The 15,726-nt window shown below is 38.9% G+C and overlaps 1 protein-coding gene across 3 annotated transcripts in view; it reads right to left on the minus strand.

Moving 5' to 3' along the window:
* SLC2A9 (solute carrier family 2 member 9) overlaps window positions 1–15,726 on the minus strand; it is a 382,090-nt gene that overhangs the window by 226,847 nt on the left and 139,517 nt on the right. For all 3 annotated transcript variants that reach the window (XM_056802424.1, XM_007496737.3, XM_001371196.4), the window contains one exon: window positions 13,597–13,729. In XM_056802424.1, the coding sequence (XP_056658402.1) occupies window positions 13,597–13,729 (133 nt within the window). The remainder of the gene's footprint in view (window positions 1–13,596; window positions 13,730–15,726) is intronic.

Here is a 15,726-nt window from a genome sequence, read left to right on the forward strand (position 1 = left end):
GCATCTATTGAGATAATCATGTGGTTCTTGTTGGTTTGCTTGTTAATGTGGTCAATTATGTGGATGGTTTTCCTAATATTGAACCAGCCCTGCCTCCCTGGTATAAATCCTACTTGATCATGGTGGATGACCCTTCTGATCACTTGCTGAAGTCTTTTTGCTAGTATCCTATTTAAGATTTTTGCATCTATATTCATTAGGGAGATTGGTCTATAGTTTTCTTTCTCTGTTTTTGACCTGCCTGGTTTTGGAATCAGTACCATGTTTGTGTCATAAAAGGAGTTTGGTAGAACTCCCTCTTTGCTTATTATGTCAAATAGTTTGTATACTATTGGGATTAACTGTTCTCTGAATGTTTGATAGAATTCACTGGTGAATCCATCAGGCCCTGGGGATTTTTTCTTAGGAAGTTCTTTGATGGCTTGGTGGATTTCATTTTCTGATATGGGACTATTTAAGAATTCTATTTCCTCTTCTGTTAGTCTAGGCAGTTTGTATTTTTGTATATATTCATCCATATCACTTAAATTGGTATATTTATTGCCATATAATTGGGCAAAGTAATTTCTAATGATTGCCTTAATTTCCTCTTCCTCAGAGGTGATGTCCCCCTTTTCATCTTTGATGCTGTTAATTTGCTTTTCTTCCTTCCTTTTTTTAATTAGATTGACCAGTACTTTGTCTATTTTGTTTGTTTTTTCAAAGTACCAGCTTCTTGTCTTATTTATTAAATCAATAGTTCTATCACTTTCAATTTTATTAATTTCTCCCTTAATTTTTAGGATTTCTAGTTTGGTTTTCTGCTGGGGGTTTTTAATTTGGTCACTTTCGAGTTTTTTTATTTGCATTTCCAATTGATTGATAATATATGCACTTAGGGATATGAATTTACCTCTGATTACTGCTTTGGCTGCATCCCAAAAGGTTTGAAAGGATGTCTCGCCATTGTCATTTTCCTCGATGAAATTATTAATTGTTTCTATGATTTCTTCTCTAACTAAACGATTTTGGAGTATCATATTGTTTAGTTTCCAATTAGTTTTTGATTTGGTTTTCCATGTACCATTACTGATCGTTATTTTTATTGCCTTGTGGTCTGAAAAGGCTGCATTTATTATTTCTGCTTTTCTGCATTTGTGTGCCATGTTTCTGTGACCTAATGTATGGTCAATCTTTGTGAATGTGCCATGTGGTGCTGAGAAGAAGGTGTATTCCTTTTTATCCCTATTTATTTTTCTCCATATGTCTATTAATTCTAATTTTTCTAAGATTTCATTCACTTCTTTTACCTCTTTCTTATTTATTTTTTGATTTGATTTATCTAAACTTGATAATGGTTGGTTTAAGTCTCCCACTAATATGGTTTTACTGTCTATTTCTTCCTTCAATTCTCCTAGTTTCTCCATTAGAAATTTGGGTGCTATATTATTTGGTGCATATATGTTGATTAGTGATATTTCCTCATTATCTAAAGTCCCTTTTAACAAAATATAATAACCTTCCCTATCCCTTTTGATCAGGTCTATTTTTGCTTTGGCTTTATCAGATATCATGATTGCCACTCCTGCCTTCTTTCTGTCACTTGAGGCCCAGAAGGTCTTACTCCATCCTTTAATTCTGACCTTGTGGGTGTCTACCCGCCTCATGTGTGTTTCTTGGAGACAACATATGGTAGGGTTTTGGATTCTAATCCATTCTTCTATTTGTTTACGTTTTATGGGTGAGTTCATCCCATTCACGTTCAATGTTATGACTGTCACTTGTGGACTCCCTGGCATTTTGATATCCTTCCCTAATTCTAACCTTTCTTCTTCAGCTCTACCTTTTAGTCCAGTGATTTACTTTAAATCAGTCCCCCTTGTATTTCCCTTTCTACCCCCCTCCCTTCTAATTCCCTCCCTTATTTACCCCTGTAGTCTTTTTAAAAATTCCCCCCCCACCCTCTCCCTCCCTTGTACTGCTTCCCTCCCCACCAGTCTGTTTTTTACCCTTCTACTCCTCTATAGGGCGCAAATCTATTCTCTTCCCCAATGGATTGGATTGTTCTTCCCTCTTTGGGTCAGTTTCAAAGTACGTAAGAGTTGAATATTTCCTATCTCCGACCTCTTTACCCTTCCAGTGTATCGATGTTCTCCCCCCTCCCGCCATGAGCTTCTTTGTGACATATAAATTTACCCCCATTTGTTTCTTTTCCCTTTTCTTTTAGTCATAACCTCTTTTCTTTTTTAGCTTTAGTCATGTATATATATATATATATACATACACATGTATATGTATTTATGCATGCATATCTCTATATACCTATTTATGTCTTGTCCTTTCATCCTATACAGTTTGTCCCTTCCCTCTGAGTATAGTTCTTCTAGCTGCTTAGGTGATAGCAACAGTTTTTAAGAGTTGCCAATGACCTCTTTTCTTATAGGGATACATATCATTTTAACTTATTGAGTCTCTTAAAAAAAACCTTTGTTGTTGTTGTTGTTTTTCCCCTCTTTTTTAATTACCTTTTGATGATTCTCTTGAATTCTGTGGCTGGACTTCAAATTTTCTGTTCAGGTCTGGTCTTTTATTTATGAATGCTTGGAATTCCTCTGTTGTGTTAAATGACCATACTTTCCCCTGTAAGAATATAGCCAGTTTTGATGGGTATTTTATTCTTGGCTGTAGGCCTAGTTCCCTTGCTTTCCGGAATATCATATTCCATGCCTTTCGGTCCTTCAGTGTGGATGCAGAAAGATCCTGTGTTATCCTCACCATGTTTCCATGGTATCTGAATGGTTTCTTTTTGGCAGCTTGTAATACCTGTTCTTTTATCTGATTGTTTTTGAATTTGGCTATAACATTTCTTGGTGTTGTCAGTTGGGGATTAAAAACAGGGGGTGATCTGTGGATTCTTTCAATCTCCACTTTCCCCTCTTGTTCTAGGATTTCGGGACAGTTTTCCTGGATAATTTCCTCTAGTATTATGTCCAGGCTTTTTCTTTTGTCGTGGTCTTCTGGTAGTCCAATTATTCTTAAATTGTCTCTTCTTGAACGATTTTCTAAATCGTCTGTTTTGTGAATGAGATGCTTCACATTTTCCTCAATTTTTTCATTCTTTTTGTTTTGTCTTATAGTGTCTTGCTGCCTTGTGAGGTCACTTGATTCTAGTTGTTTTATTCGGGTTCTTAAAGATTGGATTTCATCTTTGGCTTTTTGGTCGTCTTTTTCCTTCTGGTCTGAGTTTCTTTGAAGATTGTCTTTCATCCTCTTTATCTCGTCTTTCATCTCCTTTGCTTCATCTTTCATCTCCTTTGCCTCATTTTCCAGCTGGATGATTTTGGCTTTCAGGACACTATTTTCTTGTTTTAGTTCAAGTGCCTCTGTTTCCAGATGACTTATCTTAATTTTTAAGTTCTTTTCCCAATTGTCTTCAGCCTCTCTTAGCTGTGTTTTGAGTTCTTCCACAGCCTGTATCCAATTCGCTGGGATTTCTGGTTTATCGTTTGCTGATCTCTCCCCCTCTGTTCCATTTGGTGAGTAGTAGCTGTCTATTGTAGTTTCTTTCTTCTGTTTCTGTTGTTTGTTCAAATTCACCCCTTCTTTCCTCCCTGTATTTGTCTGTGCTCTTGTTCCTCTCATTTTTTTTGTTTTTTAGGGACTTCTATCAGTCTCCCCTCTTGGAGTTTTAACAGAAGATCTCTTGGTGTAATCTCTGAGGGAGGGTTGTTGGGGGTTTGAGCTTTCCTGTCCTCTGGAGGCTTTTGATTGGCTTAAAGTTCAGCAGTCAGTGAGGATGGATGGGGAGCCTGGGCTTCCCTGTGTTCTGGAGACTTTTGATGGGAAGTTTGCTTGTTTTACTATATATGCATTCTATCATAACATCTTTCTCTGAAGTCTTTAGAGCTACCATTTCTTGTAGTCCAGTAGTCCCACTGCATTTGTGTACCATCACTATTTTGGCCATTCTCCAATAAGTAGGCAGCTCCTTTGCTTCTAATTTTTGGTTGCTATGAATATTTTGGTCCATATGGGAGCTTTCCTGTCGACCAACTGCTACCCCCTACCCCACCTCCTGCCATTTTAAAGAGAACAAAATGGAGGTGCAGAGTAGATGAAATTATTTGCTAAAGGCCACATGGTTAGGACTGTGAATACACAGGGACAGGATTTAAACAGAGGATCTTTCACTCCAAATCCAGTACTCTTTCCAGGACACCAGGCTCCTAAATATTTAATGTGCCTGTTTGAATTTTAAAAAGCAGCTCTCAGTTTTTAAAGTGTTCTGCTTATGCAAAATGTGGTACCAAATCCAGGCTGACAAGTTCAAAGTTCAGAGCTTCAAAAATGTTCTTTTACCATAAGTTAAGCCTTTGGCCTTGGCATAACATTCCTAAAATGAGCAAAGTCGTTAACTCTAAAGCACAAACTTAGATACGTGACTAAACTCTCTAGTTCTTTAGATTCCATTGTCAGTAGGTTCTTTTTTTTTTCTGTCACCTTTTGGTAATGATGTAAGTCAATATGGTCCTAGGAGAAAGCCTTAAAAACAGCATCATCACTTTGGGAGAGACAGCATTGGCGGGAGGCTGATGGGAACCAGGATACTTCTGAAGTTGCTTCCTTGCTAATGACTTTATAGTAGGCCCTCCATTGCCTTTGGAAGTCTAAACTTACCACCTCAATATTCAAAGACCTCTATAATTCCTCTCTACCCTACTTAGCTTCATCTTCTAATATTCCCAAATGGTAATTTCTACTACATTTAGGTCAATCATTTACTCATTCTCCCAAGGCTCTAGTCAAGTACCCTTTCTTTTACAAACTCTTTATTGTGTACTCTAGGCTGTTTGATTTCTCCCTTCTCTGCATAGCTATGGTACTGGAGCCTATGCCACATAACAAATCACTTGACTTACATACTGCCTTGAGTCATCTTCCTTCCTTCCTTCCTTCCTTCCTTCCTTCCTTCCTTCCGTCCTTCCTTTCTTTCTTTCTTAAAAACCCTACTCCTTAGAATCAATTCTGTGTATTAGTTCCAAGGCAGAAGAGTGGTAAGGGCTAAGCAATGGGGATCAAGTGACTTGCCCAGGGTCACACAGCTGGGAAGTGTCTGAGGCCAGATTTGAACCTAGGACACCCCATCTCCAGGCCTGGCTCTCAATCTACTGAGCCACCCAGCTGCTCCCAATCATCTCTGCTTTTTATATAAAACTTACCTTCTGGCACATACCTCACAGGGGTATTGTGAGGATTTAATGAAATAATATTTTAAAGCATTTGACATAGCTCATAGAAGGTGCTTAATAAATGCTTATTCTCCTTCTTCTGACCCCTTAACCGGAAGAACAAATAAACTCTTCAAAGTTAGGCATAGATTCTTCTTATTTTTATTTCATGGTGGCTAGCACAGTTCTATACACATACAAGGCATTTATATAATGATGGATGACAAGTTTATTCTACTTTCCTAATTAGTCAGCTTATATACAAATCCATGCATAAGATAACATTTCCTGCTGCCTACTGACACAAAGGCTGAATTTCAAGGCTCTATAAAATCTGCCAAGCACTATCTCCTCCTCCTCCTCCTCCTCCTCCTCCTCCTCCTCCTCTACTTCTCAGATAAACAAGATTACTTTCCATTCTTCATGAAGGTCTCATGCTTCCTATCCCATTGTATTTGCTCACACATTTTCTGATGTCTCTAATAAATTCCTTACTCCATCTCAATAGTGTTTTCCTGGCTCTATTTATTTTACTTCTAATCAATTCAGATAAATCATCATACTCTTCCTTTGGCCAATAGAGAGAGTATAGACTCTAGGGTCAGGAAGATGCAAGTTCCTGGGTTCAAATCTAGCCACAGACACTGACTATGTGACCCTGGGCAAGTCACTTAACCCCATTTTCCTCAGTTTCCTCAGCTATAAAATAAGCTGGATAAGGAAATGGCCAACCACTCCAGTATCTATACCAAGAAAAACCCCGAAGGTATGTGTGTGGGGGGGAGTCATGAATAGTTGGGCATGACTGAATGAACAATGACAATGACTGAATGAATGAATAAATGGACAACAAAAAAGTATGTACATATAAGTTGTTATTTTCTGTGTTATTACGTTCGATGTTATGATTTCAGGCAATGGGGCATAATGGAAATATTTGGAATCAAAGAACTTGAGTTAAAATCCTGTCCATGTCCTTCCATTCCAAAATCAGTGTCCTTCCATTAAGTCATATGTTATATAAGAGAATTGGACCAGATGATGTGCACTGTTTATATTGAGCTATAAATTCTATGATCCCAGCTACTGTTCAAGGTCCAGCTCAAATAAGACCTCTTTCAAGAAGCCTTCTCCAATCACCATAGTCAAAAATGTTCTCTCTCTCCTCAGACCTCAAGTAATCCCTTATACTCTCTTTTTGTCATTTGCCACACTCAATCTTATCTAGTTTCTTTATTCATGTCTCATCTTCCACATTTGATCCTAAGTTTCTTACAAGCAAAGATGCAATATGATTTTCCTTTTTATTACCACCCCCCATACTTGCATAGCATGGCTCTCTGTATATAGTAGCTACTTAATAAATATTCACTGAATTTAGTTGAGGTGCATTTCAGCAGGGGAATAAATGCCTTCATTTGACATATTTTAACTAGACTTTTATTCCCCCACCACCACCTGGCCCTGAAATAAAATCTCAAAGTTTTCCCTTATTCCCTCATACTCTTTTCATTAACATGTGCAGAGAAGCCACAGGAATGGTGTTTAATACAGTAATTTACTGAAAGTTCTTTCATGACATTTTCAAACACGTTAAGAAGTATTCTTCCATGTCTTGGGAGGCTATAGAAGTTTCCCAATAATACTATTCCTGGCTGGTTCAGGAAATAGTTTCAACTCACCCACATTCTCCTCTTAAAATTTTCCACTGTGCTGTTCCTTGGAGTAGTCCTCTTCTCACCCCCTTCAGCTACCTTCAGTCAGCCTGGCAATCAAGCTCTTTGGATTAATTCAAAAGCCTACTTGTATATCCTGGCAAGTGGGGGATTTGTCTGTTCCTTCATTACTATGCAGCCAATCTTTATTTGAAAGCCAAAGTCATACAGTGAAACCCATTAACTCATTGGTAGCTTTCCTTTCTTGGTAGTACCTTCCATTTCTCCCTTCTGTTCCTTCATCTTGAATCTGACTTCTTGCTTGGCATTTTGTAGGCACTTGATAAATAGTTGTTGAGTGTTGATTCAATATAGTTCCTAATCTGACAAATGGTTTAGGATGGACTCATGTTTGAAAGCTCCTATACAGAATTGGTTAGATAGGGGAAACAGTAGAATGTAAGCTCCTTGAAGGCAAGGACCATTTTATTTTTATCTTCTATCTCCAGAACCTAGCATGGTGTCTTATACTTGTTTGGCATTTGATTGATTGAATACAATTCTCAGTGTTCTCTGGTGGGGTAAAAATTTTTTTGCATGGATCATCACAGTACATAAGCAAGAACCCAAGCAAAATAATTAATAATAATAACTTTTAGTTCCTTACAGTCACAAGCCTTACAGTTAAAGCACTGTCATTTGGATTATCTCTTTTGAGCCTCCCAACCACTCTGAATTATATAGCTTGGCTTCATTATTCCCCTTTTATGCATAAAGAAATGGAAGTTTAGTCAAATGAAATTATTTGTCCCAAATGACACAGCTAACCAACGGTAGAGTCAGAACTTGAACCCAAGTCTCCTAACACCAAGTCCAGGGATTTTCATGATACCATATTAATTAGGTTTAACAATTCTCTAAAATAATACAAAATAAATCAAAAACTAAAGAAAAGCAAATTTGTTGCTTTCTTAAAATGTATTCTCAGTCTCTAGCAAAACATGATCTACCCTAGTAGTTTTCATTTTGACCTATGTCTGTAGATGTTAACGGGACTCCAAAGGCAATCTTTTGAATGCCATGGTAACAGCACGCTTCAGGTCCAATTTGTTGTGTCTGGAGTTCAATATAAGAGATTCTTAAATGCCACCTCAGAAGATAAGCAGGCAATAGCCTGCCCTGGGAATGCTGAAATGAGAAAGTGAGGAAATGGAGAATTGTCTGTCAGCCAAAAGGAGAGAACAGTGGGGGTGAGTGTGGCAGTGATAGAGCCACTTGAATGAGAACATTACACACCTTTCCCTGCTTAGAAGGAAAAAGAGTTTAAAGGAATGAGGTGGAGCAATGGAAAGAAGACTAGTCTGGCAATCTGCTACCAATACACTGTACTACTGGAAAGATAGTTGCTTATCTCTTGGCCTCAACTTCCTTATTTGTAAAGTTATGAGTTTGAACTAGAGAATCTCTAAGGTCCCTTTCTGCTCTTTGATATCCATATAGTAAAGTATCTTCCAGATCTATGACAATCTATGTTTTAAGGTTCCTTCTGTTTTTAAATTTTTATGCTCTAGATTCTAAAGATTATTTCATCTTTGATCTATCTTCCATGTTTTAAGATCCCTTGAAGGACTTCTACCTTATGTTCTGTATTAGAGCTTTAATTTCTTATGTTCTGTGTTTTAAGGTCTCTTGTAGTTATGATACTCTATATTCTTTTTATCAGTCCCTGCTAGAGCTAACGTTCTACTGTAGATAAATTGCTAGGTAGGTAGATAAGACATACATACATGCACATGCATGTGTGTGCAGATATACATAAAATAAAGAGGTAAAGAGCATTAAGAGCTAAATATGTATTAGGCACTGTGCTAAGTTTTGGGTATACAAATGTAAACAAACAAAGCAGCCACTGTCTTCAAAGAGTTTATATTCTAAATGGGGGAAACATTTAAAGGGAAGCTGCTAGAAAGCAAAAGCATGGTACTCACAAGGTATGGATGGTGAGCCAAGAAGTGGTCCAGAGGTGGGATTCCCTCATAATAAGGGAAAAGCTCACCTATTAGAGCCAGAGGGGCCAGGGATGGAGTCTAGGCTTCTGGTGGGAGGGAGATGCTCAAAGTTAGAACATTCCTTGTACTTCTGACATCCTTTGTCGTATGGTTTAAGGTCTCTTGTAGTGCTGGCATTCCATGTGTTCTACCTCAAGGTCCCTTTCAACACTAATATTCTCTGTTCTACGTGGTCTAATATTTCATGATCTAGGGGTTTACAGTTTGCTCCCCTGGTGCTCTGTTTGAAACATTGTGACTTGCCTGTTAGCCAGGATGTGTCTTATTGAATCATATTTGAGCATGGAATGGCCCCTTCAGTCAAGAGTACTTCTGTACAGGAAATGACAGCAGGCCCAGGGCTAAGTCTTGATGGGCACATTGGGCAAACACAAGCTAAGGTAGATGGCTTCAGTCTTTTTTAAGATACAAAGCTCCTGTTAGAAGGGCAAACTTGAATTTGACAGAGGTGGGGGAATGCCACTAGATTTCTTTATTCTTGGAGCTTTACTCTAGTACTTTGAAATCAGTGAGGGCACATAAGGGGTCCGTGCCACCCTCTAGGGATGTCTTCATAATAATTATGACTTAAGTTTGAGTGTCACTTTAAGGTTTACAGAGTGTTATCCTCATTATTTCTCTATGAAGGAATTATCATAAATATTCTTGTTCCTACTTTACAGATAAGGAAATAGAAGTTGGAGTTGGGGAGAGCCAATTAAGCAACCTGCTCATGGCCACCCGGTTTATGTGTATATATATGTTTTTTTTATTTTTAGTTGTTTTTCAGTCCCGTCCTCCTTTTTATGACCCCATTTGGGGTTTTCTTGGCAAAGATGCTGGAGTGGTTTGCCATTTCCTTCTCCAACTCATTTTATAAGTGAAGAAACTGAGGCAAACACAGTTAAGTGACTTGCCCAGAGTCACGTAGCTGGATTTGAGCTAAGGAAGTTGAATCTTCCTGACTTCAGGCACAGCATTCTATTGACTAACCATCTAGCTGCCCGTGGTCACCAAATTAGTTAATACCAAATTCTGAGCTGAAGTCCCATTGTTTCCTCAGCCTGTTCTAGTCTACCAGGCCATAGTAATTCACTACAGATAAAAAAGAAAACTCCTATGATCTAGTCAAGTCAACAAACACTGTTTTAACTCTGGAATGTACAAGATCTAATGGATGGTACTGAGGATACTGAAATTTTAAAATGGCACAGTCTTTGGCCTTAAGGATGTTATGATCTAATTGGAGGGAGAAGACAGAGAGTGCAACAGATACACAAAAAAAAAGGTATGACACCCAAGGAAAATGTGACAAGCTGATAAAGGGAGAGTCAGGCCAATTAAGTATTCTGGAAATTCCCGAGACACAAGAAATTGCTTTGCTTTGGAGGAACCAGAGAAGGCAAAAAAGAAGAAAAGATATCAGATCTGAGGCTTAAAGGAAAGAGATTTTACCAAGAGGTGAGGAGGGCATCTGTTTCCTTTTTTTTTAACTTTTACCTTCTGTCTTAAAATAAAAGTATATTGTTTGTGTATATTGATTCTAAGACAGAAGAGTGTTAGGGGCTAGACAATAGGGTTAAGTGACTTGCCCAGAGTAACACAGCTAAGATGTGTTTGAGACCAGATTTCAACCCAGTACCTCCATCTCTCTACCCACAGAGCAACCTAGCTGCCCACAGGGCATCTGTTTTAGGAATGAAGAAGACCTGTGTAAAAATGTGGAGGTAAAGGTTGGGCAGGGTATAAGAGAACTGGTAACAAGATTAGATTAATTGGAGCATGAAGGAGTGAAAGAAAGAGAGGAAATGGAAATAATGTAAGAAAGGATGTTCTGATCTGGATGGTAGAAGGTATGATTTTAATGTCAAGGTAAGGAGATTAGTATTTTATGCCAGAAGAAACCACAGAATGTTTGGGGGCATGTTGATGATGTGGTCAGACCCGTGCTTTAGGAAAATAATTTTAATATCTGGGTGAAGAATAGATTGGAGAGAGAAGAGACCTTTTGTGTCAGGAAAACCAATTAGGAAACTGTTAGTATTGTTCAGGCAAAAAGTGATTGTACTGGTGGAAATATAAATAGAAGGAAGAGGATGAAGGCAAATGATGTTTCTATTTTTTTTAAGCCCTTACCTTCTTTTCTTGGAATCAATACTCTACTGTATTGGTTCCAAAGCAGAAGAGCAGCAAGGGCTAGGCAATAGTGGTGAAATGACTTGCCCAGAGTCACATATCTAGGAAGTGCCTGAGATCAGATTTGAACCCAGGAACTTCTCTCTCTAGGCCTGGCTCTTGATCCACTGAGCCATCTCACTAGCCCTGCAAATAATGTTTCAAAGCTAAATTCAACAGCACAATTCCTTTCCAAGTTCTGAAACCAAATTCTATAATTTGAGATTATTTAGAGGAAGATCTCTTAATGGAGAACTTGACCCCTTGTCACATTTTCCTAGGATATATTTTTTGTATACCTGTTACATCCCTCTGTCCTCTCCATCTTGGAATTTCATTGTCAGAAATGTTAATATAAGAGGTAGAAGTAATATTGGGGGTGGGGATATCAGAATATAGAAAAAGATAAGAATTTCATTCCTTGCTGCTCCTCAGTAGTCTATTCCCTCCCTCCATCCTCAGGATTGTAGCTCCTCAGTCTTCTCAGATTGCATGGGGGAGTCTTTGCCTACTTGGGCTTCTTCCTAATGCTATTAACCACATAGGTTCCTCCCTCACCTCTTGGTGATCAGGCCACTAAAGTCTCCTGGGAATGTGGCCATTCCTTCATATTAGATTGAATCCCTGACTATTCAGGACTGGCCAGCTCCCAACTGTGGTCTTCTCCTCAGCCTTGACCACTACTTAGTGCTAAGGGGACCAGAACTCCCTCAACTACAGCAAAGTGTTCCCAAAGGTTTTGTAAATGGAAAGTCTATAATTCTCAGTTCTTGCAAGAGGAACTGTTAACATTCTCCATATGGACATTCAACCAGCTAAGAATCCAACTGGAACAACTTTCTTCATCTTTTCTATCATTTCTATCATTCTGCCATTTCAATCATGTCCAACTATTCATGACTTCATTGAAGTTTTCTTGGCAAAAATACTATAGTGTTTAGCCATTGTTTTCTTCAATTCATTTCATAGATTAGGAAACTGAGGCAAACAGGGTTAAATGACTTACCCAGAGTCACACAGCTAGCAAGCATATGAGGCTGGGTTTGAACTCAGGTCTTCCTGACACTGGACCCAATATTCTATCCACTGCACCATCCAGCCTGCCTATTTATATTTACTGTTATTGAAGGGTATCATTGGGAACAGAGAGCAGTGCATATGGAAGGAGAGCAGATTTTTTAAAATCTCATTTAGATCCTTTCCAGATTGACCATTCTATGTGCATGTTCTAGGATCTTTTCTTCACATCTGCCATAACCACTATGGCTATATTTGAAGGGCTTAATATCTTACTGATGTGTTACTAGCATCCCAGCCTCTAGCCAGATCCATCTTCCTAATGACCCTAAAAATGTGGAGGAGGCCAATGATTTCAATGTACAGTTATATTTTTGAAACCTATAACTCACAGGGCAATCTAGTACAGATAGATCTTAAAATAACAAAGCAAGTCAGTTTAATATATTATTGTTGCTATGGGGAAAAACCATAAGTAGTTACTGTTATTGCAATATTGCCCCACACATTAGTACATTTATAGAATTTAGAACAAGAATTCACAGTATATGAAGAAAAAATAATCCCACATAGTTGCCAAAGCACTTTCCATAGAGGAAAACACAGTGTTATGTTGTCAGAGATTTTTTTAAACCCTTAACTTCCATCTTGGAATTAATACTATGTTCCCACACAGAACAGTGGTAAGGGCTAGGAGATGGAGATTAAGTGACTTGCTCAGGGTCACACAGCCAGGAAGTGCCTGTGTTCAGATTTGAACCCAGGACCTCCCATCTTTAAGCCTGGCTCTCAGTTCATGGAGCCACCTAGCTGTCCCCAGGGTTCATCTAATCAAACCTTGTCATTTTACAGAAAAAGAAACTAAGGCTCAGTGTGAGAAAAGCCATAAGCTTATTAATCTTCTTTTAATACAACCACAATCCTATGATCTTATATATTGCATATGGGAAGAACAGGATTTGTAGGCAGAGGATCTGGTTTCAAAGTTTGCCTTCTCCATTAACTGTGATATAAACAGGGTACATATTCAGTCTCTCAGGGTCCCTGTTTCCTCATCTATAAAATAAAGAAGTTAGGTGACAAGATCTCCAAGATCTTTCCAACTTTAGCATTTGGGGATTTTCTGATCTCTATTTTTTAAGTGAGGAAATTGAAAATTAAGTCAAATAAGTTACCCAAGATCACACAGTCAGACGGCAAAGGCAGGACTCCTGACTTTAAGTCCAGTATTCTCTTCATTCTGTTCCCTAGTCACTCAAATAAGAAGAAATCTTTCTCAAACTTTTTAGAAGTAAAAATGAAAACCACAGATGTGCATATATGTATATATGCATATATGCACACATAAAAATGGGTGTTATGAATGCGTATATTTATATGTGTGGAAAGGCATGCAGACATACATACACACACTCTATGACCTGGCCATACCACATGCCCAGATTCAAGGGCAGGACCCAGCCCTATGTAGTGTAGGACAAAACAGGCTCGTACCTTTTTCGGCCCCATCCTCGTCATGCTTTTCAAAGAGTAGATACCGTGGACTTTCTGGCAGAAAAGGGAGGCTCACGAGTTGAACAAAGGCAGGAATGGTGATCACAGCAAACAAGTAAGGCCATTGGGATTCCTTCAAGCAAAACATGGAGATATTAGTGAGTTTTCCTTTCATGATGGCTGAAAAAACCATTCTGAGCAAGGAAAATAGCAATATCTATCAGCACTGGAGGATGACTCTTTCACTTCCTTGGATATGAGCCTTGTGCCTGCCCTGTGAGGTAGACAACACAGATATTATTATGTTATTCATGTTTGTCAGAGGAGGAGGCTAGTTTCAAAAGAGTTGAAGTGACTTGTCCCAAATCCCATAGCAGAAAAGTCAAGGATAACACTCTAATGACTTTTTAAATCCCTTACTTTCTGTCTTAGAATTAATACTAAGTATTGGTTCCAAGGCAGAAGAATAGTAAGAGCTAGGAAATTGGGGTTAAGTGACTTACCCAGGGTCACACAGCTAGGAAGTGTCTAAGGCTAGATTTGAACCCAGGACCTCCTATCTCCAGGCCTGTCTCTCTATCCATTGAGTCACCTAGCTACTCCTAGGTCTGATGACTCTTCATCAAAACTTTCTGACAGGGGGCAGCTGGGTAGCTCAGTGGATTGAGAGCCAGTCCTAGAGACGGGAGGTCCTAGGTTCAAATCTGGCCTCAGCCACTTCCTAGCTGTGTGACCCTGGGCAAGTCACTTGACCCCCATTGCCTAGCCCTTACCACTCTTCTGCCTTGGAGCCAATACACAGTATTGACTCCAAGACATAAGGTAAGGGTTTAAAAAAAAAAAACTTTCTGACAAACCAGTCTACCATACATTAAAGATTCTGATTGGATTTCTTTTCACTGATAATCTCTCTAGTACCAATTCCAGATCATCTGCATCATGGATTATATCTCATTCATAGTCTTACCCTCAAACCAGTCCTGGAGGATTCCACATGGACTTATTCAGCAATTACTAGGATCAAAGTTCTATTAGGTATGAAGAAGAAAATGGAGTAGCTCTTGACCTCAAAGAGGAAGGTGGGGAATAGGAAAGAGAGAGAGGAGGGGGGAGCCTGGAGGGAAAGGAAGAGAAGGAGGGACAGAAAGGAAAAGAAGGAAAAAAGAGCAGGAGAGGAGAGACAGAGAGAAAGAAAATGGAAGTAAGAAGAGAGAAAGGAAAAGAAAGTCGAGGTAGAAAGAGAAGGGGGAGGAGAGAGAGGGGGAGATTTTTTAGTAGAGTGGAATATTCCTATTTGCTTTTTAGGGTTGTCAATATGGCAGCTGTGTGGAGGACTGATAAGGAGAGAGCACAATGACAAAGAGACATGGTTGGATTCTACTACGACAGTCTAGGCAAGAGGTGATGTTCACTTGAACTGAGATGGTAACCCTATTATTGGAAAGAATGGGACAGACATGTTGTGGAGATGGAATTGACAAGACTTGTCAACTGACCAAGTGAAGTAGTGGAGAGATAAAAGAGAGAGAAGAGTCCAGGATGATCCTGTGCTTAAAAAATTGAATTACTGGAAGGATAGTAATAGCAATAGAAATGGGAAACATTAAAGAAGAGAGAGATTTTGGTGAAAATATAATGACGTCCCCTTTGGGCAAGTAGAATTTTAAATGTCTCTGGAAAATCCAGGGGGAATAGTCCAAGAAGCATTATCTATGTGGCTCTGGAGTTGGGGAGAGTGATTATGGCTAGATATATGGGTTTGGGATTGATCTGCATAAAAGTGACAACAAGTGACTCCTGGGAATAAATGATCACTGAGGAAAAGTGTAGTGTGAGGAAAGAAAAGGGTACAGGACAGAGGCTTGAGAGTGTCCACTCTTAGCAGAGAGGAGAAAGATGACAGCCTACCAAAGAGTACTGAGAATGAAAGAGGAGATGTTGTTTGGTCATTCCAGTCATGTTTGACTCCTCATGACCACAGTTTTCTCAGCAAAGATACTGAAGTGATTTGCCATTTCCTTCTCCAGCTCATTTTTAAAGATGAGGAAGTGGGGCAAACAGGGCTAAGTGACTTGACCAGGGTCACATAGTTGGTAATTGCCTGAGGTCAGATTTAAACTCAGGAAGCTG

The sequence above is a fragment of the Monodelphis domestica genome, chromosome 6 (assembly GCF_027887165.1).
Source record: "Monodelphis domestica isolate mMonDom1 chromosome 6, mMonDom1.pri, whole genome shotgun sequence".
In the NCBI taxonomy this organism is placed as follows: domain Eukaryota; kingdom Metazoa; phylum Chordata; class Mammalia; order Didelphimorphia; family Didelphidae; genus Monodelphis; species Monodelphis domestica.